General features: G+C 41.5%; 2 protein-coding genes across 6 annotated transcripts in view; both read left to right on the forward strand.

Moving 5' to 3' along the window:
• nebl (nebulette) overlaps positions 1 to 8,868 on the forward strand; it is a 130,058-nt gene that overhangs the window by 81,676 nt on the left and 39,514 nt on the right. The window lies entirely within an intron of this gene.
• LOC121629222 (nebulin-like) overlaps positions 1 to 8,868 on the forward strand; it is a 61,481-nt gene that overhangs the window by 23,027 nt on the left and 29,586 nt on the right. The window contains exons 26-33 of one of the 4 annotated variants that reach the window (XM_041968834.1): positions 169 to 279; positions 2,755 to 2,865; positions 5,435 to 5,545; positions 5,742 to 5,852; positions 6,902 to 7,012; positions 7,659 to 7,766; positions 7,859 to 7,966; positions 8,699 to 8,809. In XM_041968834.1, coding sequence (XP_041824768.1) covers positions 169 to 279; positions 2,755 to 2,865; positions 5,435 to 5,545; positions 5,742 to 5,852; positions 6,902 to 7,012; positions 7,659 to 7,766; positions 7,859 to 7,966; positions 8,699 to 8,809 — 882 coding nt within the window. Of the gene's footprint in view, positions 1 to 168; positions 282 to 2,754; positions 2,866 to 5,434; positions 5,546 to 5,741; positions 5,853 to 6,901; positions 7,013 to 7,658; positions 7,767 to 7,858; positions 7,967 to 8,698; positions 8,810 to 8,868 lie in introns of all 4 variants that reach the window. The other 3 variants (XM_041968835.1, XM_041968837.1, XM_041968836.1) reach the window with 3 other exon arrangements.

An 8,868-nucleotide genomic window follows, 5' to 3' on the forward strand; every position in this document is an offset into this window, starting at 1 on the left:
TTCTCCATCTCTTCCTTTATCCAGCTGATTCTTTAGCTTTTTACCAAACAAAACTAAAGCTAACCAGGCGATAACTGGTAGGCAGAGATAAAGAATTAGCATTTCTGGAAAAGATCCCTTCAGGTTTGCTTCCTTTGTTAAAAGAAACTTGACTGTTTTGTCTTTTAGGCCAAATACAAGGAAGCCAGTAAAAAGCAGACTTCAGCGTCTCTGTACCACCAGCTGCCTGAAACTCTGGAGACACAGCACGCCAAAGAGGCCTCACAGCTGCAGAGTCAGGTATAATTACATTAATTTGACCGTCTTTGGCTTCTTATTTCACTGTGTTCTGTCTATAATTGTCATTTTATGGAACTATACTGTACCATAAGTATTTATTATCAATTGTTTAACCACAATATTGAACTTGTCTCATCTCTGTATCATATTTTAAAAGATCAGTCAATGCTAACTAGTTAGCCACAGCCCATATTGATGGTTCTCTACCTGCAGGTTGTCCAAGTCACTGTTGTATTGTATCTAACTGGTCAGACACCTTGTGGACTCTTGCATCTTTGTTATGGTCTGCAGCCTTAGATTTGCATGAAGCAGTTCTGCACCTGTCAGGTTCTAGTTGGAGTGACTTTCCAGCTCAGAGAGCAGAACAGGGTCTATCGTCCCCACATGTAGTCCATGACTGCGTAGATGAAGTCCACATGACAAGGAACTCAGTGGAGAGGCAACTGAATGACCTCCAGGACCTCCACAGCAGCAACCTGAACAGCCTGGTGTCAGGGAGATGTCAGACCGGCTCATTAAGAAAGACTAAAAACATTGTAAATATGACAGGAGCATAGATTACTTAAAGTGCAGAAGAGAAATGATCACAATTTAATTATTTTACAGTTCCACTGACCCCATGTCCCAGTCCCATCTTTTCACTTTGAACCATCCTACCTCATCCTCCCCGACCAGTTCCCCAGCGAGCTCTGACCCAGTCGCCCCAGCGTCCACCTCCCCTCCCTCCAGGATGGAACCAAACTCCTCATGTGTCTCCAGCCTGATAACAGCCAGCATCTGATGGATCTGTGCTGATCCAGGCTGCAGCTATGTGGGTACTCATGGCTCTGTGGGGTCCCAAAATTCCAGTAGTTTCTTTTATCCCTGTTTTAATAGGCAACAAAAGAGACTGATAAATGAAAAAGATTCACACAATACACTCTATATATTTATCACATCCTGTGTTCATTCCTCATCAGCCTCAGGCTGCCCAGAACAACACCTGGACAGGTAATGTTTTCAGCACACTGAAGCTAGCTTTGCTAGATCTTTGGTTGGAAAAACATTTTAATCAATGTTTTTATTCCAAAGCACAAAGTTAATTTCTTGTTTTTAACAGAAAGCTGGTTAGACAGGGAAAATGATGCTTGTCCTTATAGAAGTGACCCCTCGTCATATGTCCCTGTGTCCACTCAGAGACACGAACACCAGGACACACTTTTCTCCAGTCAGTCCTAAAAACCTGGATGAGATCTTTGTCCATCTGAAAACCACCACCTGCTGTCTTGACGTCCTGCCAACCAGGTTTTTAAGAATGTTTCAGGATGCATGGCCTTAGATGTCTTCCAGGTTGTAAACACGTCTCTGCTTTCAGGCGTCTTCCCTCAGACCCTAAAAACAGCCGTCATCAGGCCACTACTGAAAAAGAAAAATCTGGACTCGTCCCTCATGAGCAGCTCCAGGCCGATATCAAACGTCCCCTTTCTTAGTCAGATTCTAGAAAAAGCTGTCTTCCAGCAGCTACACAACTTCCTGACACTAAATACCTGTTCTGATGTCGACCAGTCAGGTTTCCGGCCACACGACAGCACTGAGACAGTTAACTGGTTTAAGTCCTGTTTAAAAGACAGGGACTACTATGTGTCTATAGGTAACTATAAATCTCAGAGAACTAAAATAACATGTGGAGTTCCCCAAGGCTCCATCCTGGGACCACTGCTGTTCAACATCTACATGCGGCAGCTCGCTCAGGAAAGTAGATCCTAGACCTCCAGTCCTCACTAAGACCAGGAAAGTAGATCCTAGACCTCCAGTCCTCACTAAGACCAGGAAAGTAGATCCTAGACCTCCAGTCCTCACTAAGACCAGGAAAGTAGATCCTAGACCTCCAGTCCTCAGATCTTTACACTGGCTTCCTGCTGTTAGTTTACAAAGACCTGAATGGTTTAGGACCAGAATCCAGTCAGGATCTTCTGGTTGGTTATGAAGCAACCAGATCCCTCAGGTCATCAGGGTCAGGACTACTTTCTGTTCCCAGAACTAAACGTGGAGAGGCAGCGTTCAGCTTTTATGCTCCTCACATGTGGAACAAACTCCCAGAAACCTGCAGGTCTGCTGACTCAGCAGTTTTACATCAGAGTTAAAACTTTTTTATCAGAACAGCTGTTAATTCCCCACTCTGGAACTTTGTTTCTGGGATTTTCTTTTAGCTTTTTTCTTTTATTTTCATTTAATTTCTTTTCTTTCTTTTAAAGTTTGTATTTAATGCACTTGTTTTACTTCCTGCTCCCCGCTGTGATGCTTTTAAAGTTTTATGTAAAGCACTTTGAATTGTCTTGTACATGACTTGATTTAGTTTCATAAAACTCTCTAGAAGTGGTGTATTGTTCTTATATGGTTTAGAAATACCGTGCAGTGATATTATGGTTGCTTTTAGTTTAAGGGCTAAAACAGGCTGCTCTCAGCTGACGCTTCTTCGTTTTGCTCTGCGTTTAGCTCTTGTATGAGGAAGCTGTTAAGAAGGAGTTGTCCTGTCCAGTTTACCACCAGCTACCTGAAACTCTGGAGACCCAGTTTGCCCGAGAGGTCGGAGACCTACAGAGCCAGGTAAGAGTTTTACTCTAGTTTTACTTTATATATTTGCTTTTAAATGAAAATGCTTAATAAAATTTGTATTTGTATTGAATTTAATTGCATCTTTGTTTGAAGCGGTTTGTACAAATAGGTGTACATTTTTTGTTAGTGCCTCTGCTCCGCTGCATCTACTTTTTCTTTTCTTGTCATTGAATGACATAACATCATGACGCTAACTCCAGATCCAACAGAAACCACCTGCAGTCACCAGATTACACCTACTTCCGGGTAACTTCCTTGATGCTTCGTGTTGGAAATTTCTGTTAAAGCACTTCTGGTCTTTTTTTTAGTTATTTATTTATTTTATTTTATTGATTTAATCTATTTACTTATTTGTATTAATTTGTTTTTATTTTTGTATTTATTTTTTACATTATTTTTTGTCATTGATTTACTGTTATTAATTTAAAATTTTCTCATTGTATTTATAAATGTTTATTTAATTTTTTTTTTACTGTATAGATAGTAAATAAATTCGGGCATTATTGGATTAATTGTGACTCAGACTTCCAGCACCTTTACTGGCTGAGCTGCATGCTAACTGGGTCCTTTCTGAAAACTGGTAATGTGGGTCAAACACATGTTCAGGTACTTGCACACGAGCATCACAGCTAAAAGCCATTTCTAATCTTACATTATTGCTTTCTGCTCTGGTTGACGTGTCCTGGTTGTTTCTAGTTGGATGCAGACGCCTTATGTAGGTCAATACTTTGGTATTTAATGTAAAATTAAAGCTAATCTACATATTTGTTTGGGCATCATTAAAAAAAAACTGGTCAGAGTTAAATCTCACTGGCCTGCACCAGTTCTTGTAATTCCTGGAATAACTTTCTATGGATTTGTTCTTTTCCTCAACAATCCTGAGGGCAACAGAAAGGTCTGAAATAACGACTTTTCAGCTTGATAAATTATCAGGAAAGTTCCGCCTTCTGGGTGTTTTTCAGAAGTGTAAAGTCGGATTTGTGGTTGCGAGGCGTCACCACCGTAGAGTCGGCGTAGCTCTGCAGAGGCTCCATGTGCACCTCTCCCAGACCTGACGTGAACCTCTCCCAGACCTGACGTGCACCTGTCCCAGACCTGACGTGCACCTGTCCCAGACCTGACGTGCACCTCTCCCAGACCTGACGTGAACCTCTCCCAGACCTGACGTGAACCTCTCCCAGACCTGACGTGAACCTCTCCCAGACCTGACGTGCACCTCTCCCAGACCTGACGTGCACCTGTCCCAGACCTGACGTGAACCTCTCCCAGACCTGACGTGAACCTCTGCTACACAGACGGTTAAATCTCATTTCAGGGCCTCTGTTTGGCTGCTGTACAAAAAAAAAAAAAAGAAAAACCTCACATGTACTTTTAAACATTTCCAAGCTGAAAGCATCTCCTCGCCCGGCTGAAGTGTCTTCTACATGAAGTGTTTGTACGCTGATGTCGTGTCTTTACATTTCATTTGCTTGACCGAGTCGATTCTGAAGTCTGAACAATGGTTTTCTGCGGTGATCCACTGGGAAACAAGCTGATGGGTTTAGTTATCATTGAGTTAATGTATTATGAATATCTGCTCTGAATAAATCCGTCTCTGCAGAGCTCCTGCTTCTTCAGATTGGTCCACATATGCATTAAAGCCTTTTTAAAGTCATTATAATTTAAAATGATATGAGAGCATTAAAAAACTAACACTTAGAAAAAAGTGCTGTGTTTCAGTTTATGGAACTAAAAAGAAACTAAAGCGTGACAGAAGCTTGTGTTGCTCTCAGATGTAAGTCGCTTTGGATGAAAGCGTCTGCCAGATGACTGTAGAATAAAACAGTTAAAGACACTATGATAAGAAAATAAATGAATGAGGTTTCTTTTACTCGGTGAGGTTTTGTAGATAATAAATGAAGAGTAAAATATGGCGTATGTGTTGGAAGTCAGCGGCATGTTGGCCTGCAGCTGTTTCTAGTTCGACTTTATTAGTTAAATTATTTTTTTTATTGTGGTTTAATTATTTGTGTGAGAGATTTTCTTCTTTCTGCTCCTTTTCATTTAAGTGTTTGAAACTTATGTTACATTGATTGTTTTGTTTGAGTAAAGATTGCTTTAAATAAAAATTGATAATATTAAATAATGAATAAATAAATACGTCTTTCTCTGGCAGCAGAAAGGAGCAGTGAAGAGAAAAGTGAAGGTCACATTGTGGCTTTAAGTTATTTAGAAGCTATTTAAGACATTTTTTTACCATTTTAGACTTTCTGCCACAGTTTGGAAGTTTGTTGTGTAACTCAGGTTCCCGTCTTACATCATCTGGACCAATCACTGCCCTTTGTGTTGCTTCGATCAGTCACCATACAGCTGCTACGCCGATGGTTCTCATACCAGGAAACATCTTCCTGTGATGAGTGTGAAAAATAAAGAGAGAATGTAATGAACTGTGAAAAGGTTCCCACGGTCTGAAAGCCGCTTTCAGACAGAAAAGTGAAATAACGTGCTCTCCTGCAGCCTTCAGACTTAAACTTAAACCACTGGCTGTCCACTGATGAAGTCATCGTCTGTCTGACTGCAGAACAAGTACAAGGAGGACGGGATGAAGAGCCTCTCCCAGAGTTTCTACTCCCAGCTGCCAGAAACCGCTGAGACCAAGTTTGCTAAGACTGTCTCTGAGCTGCAGAGCGAGGTGAGAAGAACCCGAGTCCACTGTCAGTAAAGCAAGTGTCAGTTAGTCAGTAAAAACACCTTCATATGGACGGGAGCTTATTTACACTGAAACTGAAATGGATTTGGACAAAGGGAAGGTATCAGTTCTCCATTCCCGCATTGGTCTGCGCCGCATGTTCTGATATTAAACTAAAGAAAAGATTTTTCTTTTCCAGACAAAGTATAAGAAATCAGGGAGGCGGGAGGCTGGCAGCTGTCTGCACTCTGTGATGCCAGAAACTCTGGAAACCCAACATGCCAAGCAGGTCTCACAGATACAGAGCCAGGTACTGAGCATGCTCACACAACATCACACACTTGTTATCTGTTACCCCCAAACATAACTTCAACCCTCACTCACTTATTGGACTGATTTCTGTGGGAAGGACGTGCATATTCTGGCTCTGAGTGCCTTTATTCCTCTTTTCCATTCTCCCTCTAGAGCTAAAAGTGTGCAAGACATGACAACAATAACCTGAAAATAAAAGCCAATAATCTAAAAAAACAAAGTGGCTCTCAGTAACACGACATGGCAGCGTTCAGCTAATGGGGTTGGTAATAACTCAGAACTATAACTCACACAGTCACAGTTTTGTCTGCTGTTTTACTGGAAAGTCAAATATGGTAACTGAGCAGGTTTAATGACCTCATCCATCAACACGATGGAGGATCACCATCATCGGCCTGATGTGAGTCACAGACTGTATAAATGACCTTATTTAGACAAGACTGAGGGATATTTGAGCAAGATCGGTCAAAAATATGCATCTGTGATGTCCAGTATACTTTCTAAAGGTCTTCTAGCAAACTCCTCAGCTGGATGGAATCTAGTTAATGACACCATGATGAGTATGAGTAGAATATGTATTATATTTCTATTATAATCCTCTGGTTTAAAACGCCCCAATATACATTAGTAAAGCTTAATTTGTTGTCCATGAATGCATCCATAAGTAGATCTATTTTATCGTTATATAGTTAAATAAAAATGGTTTTACACAGCGTTGTGTTCATTTTGAAACAGCATACTATGAAAACTAACACATGATGAACACTTATCAAAGGTTTTTAAGAAATGCACCATTGCCAGGACAGCGGCACGTTTGACTTGCAGAGCAGAGACCAACGCAGCGTCTACGTACATGTGTTTAAACCTAATGAGGCGGTGCACTTCCTCACTGGCTTTTAGCCTCAGTGAGTGTATCCCTCATTCAGTCTCTGCTGTTCACCAACCTGAGATAGTTCGAACTCATGCTGACTCAGTGAAGTACCTCACACAGCCACCCCTCCCTCCATGAGCACCGCAACGAGTATCCTTGTGTTGCTGTTTCCTCAGGTTAAGTACAAAGAAGATGTGCAGAAGGACCTGTCGTCCAGTTTGTTCTCCAGCCTTCCTCAAACCCTCCAGACTGAACTGGCCAAAGAAGTGACAGAACTACAGAGTCAGGTGAAGAACTTCCATCAGCAGAAGTGGTTTCATTCAGGAAACCTGCTCTAGTTCAGCCAGAGTTCGTGTAATGATTCTACTTTTTATTCACTGATGGCATCCAACTTGAAACGCTCTCCTCCTCCTCCTCCTCCTCCTCCTCTCTGATTGGTCAGTTTGTGATAAACACACGAAGCTTCTCTGAACAATTCACCAGCTTTCGGCCTGCAGTCCATCAACACAGCAGCATTTATAAGTCCCGTCGATTAAGAAGCAGAAATGAGTGAAAACAGCCAGAAAAACATTAAAAATGAGGAAGCAACCACTGCATGAACACAAATCTTTATAACTAAACTAAGAAATGAATTCTGTTATTACCACAAAGTAAATGTGCTTCAGTGCAGAAACTCCAACAGAAAATTCCGCTACAGCTTCAGCGAGACGAAGGAGGAGGGGATCCAAAAATAAGACGTTACTCAGAGAAGGCTGCCGCAATTAGATGCTGCCTCCAAGAAAACTTTTAAATTTCAGTTTGTTTAAATGATCAAAAAATAAAAACTTCATGAGTTGGTACAATCCAAGTTAAAGAGGAGCAAACAGCAAAGTGTAAACGTCCAGTGTTTGCAGGATCTTAAAGTCTATTTTGTGTGTTTGGTTTGTGCTGCAGGTGAAATATAAAGAGGGCTGGAAGGAGGCGAACTCCTCGCTTTACCACCTCCTGCCTGAGACAGCAGAGATGCACTTTGCCAAGCAGATGTCGGAGATGCAGAGTGAGGTGAAACGATCTGATCCACACCGAAACTCTTTCAGCTCTCAGCTCTGTCAGGCCTCTTTCACATCAGGTAACACTTTTTATTTTCTTCTCAGACAAAGTACAAGAAGGACAAGGAGGAGCTGCCCAACACGCTGTATTCGCTGCTGCCGGAAACTCTGGAGACTCAGTTTGTTAAAGAGATGGCCGAGACGCACAGCGAGGTCAGAACCCTCAACACATTTCTAACTGAATCTAAATCCGATAAGAAGAGACAACGTTCATGCTTCATTTCCAAAGTTAATGAAATTAATTTTACTTTATGTTTTTGTTGCTGTATCAGCTTCTAAAATTAGTATTAACTATAAATCAGCTTGCTGGAGTCTAGAGAGTCATCAAGGCTAATTTAATTTCCATAAAACCAGCAATAAACATGTTTAAATGTTTCTTCTGGAGCTCGGCTGGATCTCATTTTTCTACATGAACCACTAAATTGTCCTTGTAGAAGTTGTACTATCGCTGCTACACACAGGGCAAATAAAAGTATTGTACAGGCCATTTTAATGCAGATTTCACTTTAATCTGCTTTAAAAACAGTTTTGTTTTTTTATCTGCCCCAGAAACTAAAACTAAACAAAAGAATTTGACTTCTAAGCTCAGCAGGACCCCCCTCACCCAAAAAGAAGACCACTAGGACCTAATACTGTCTTCAAGATAAGAAAATCTAAGAAGAGTACAAACACAGCAACGTGTTTCTGTCACTCCAGGTCACGAGTGTGTGTTCTGTGAGGTCAGACAGGGTATCACGCTGAAATCCTATTGGTTGATAAATCTGGCTGGTGATGCTTCAGCTTCTCTGCAGAGGAAACATGTTCATTTCAGGTTGTAAGAAGCTGAAAACAGTTTGAGGACGAGCTGTGATTGTTAATGTTAGTGTGTGTGTGTGTGTGTGTCAGGTCAAGTACAAGCAGGCGGTGAAGGAGCAGACGGCGTCGTCGCTTTATTCCAAACTGCCTGAAACTCTGGAGACCAAACACGCCAAAGAAGTGACTGAACTGCAGAGCGAAGTGAGTGTTCATCTCTGGGTCCATTTGTTCCGCCTCCTCTTCTTCTTCCAGTTGGTTTA

This window comes from Melanotaenia boesemani, chromosome 18 (genome assembly GCF_017639745.1).
Source record: "Melanotaenia boesemani isolate fMelBoe1 chromosome 18, fMelBoe1.pri, whole genome shotgun sequence".
Classification (NCBI taxonomy): Eukaryota; Metazoa; Chordata; class Actinopteri; order Atheriniformes; family Melanotaeniidae; genus Melanotaenia; species Melanotaenia boesemani.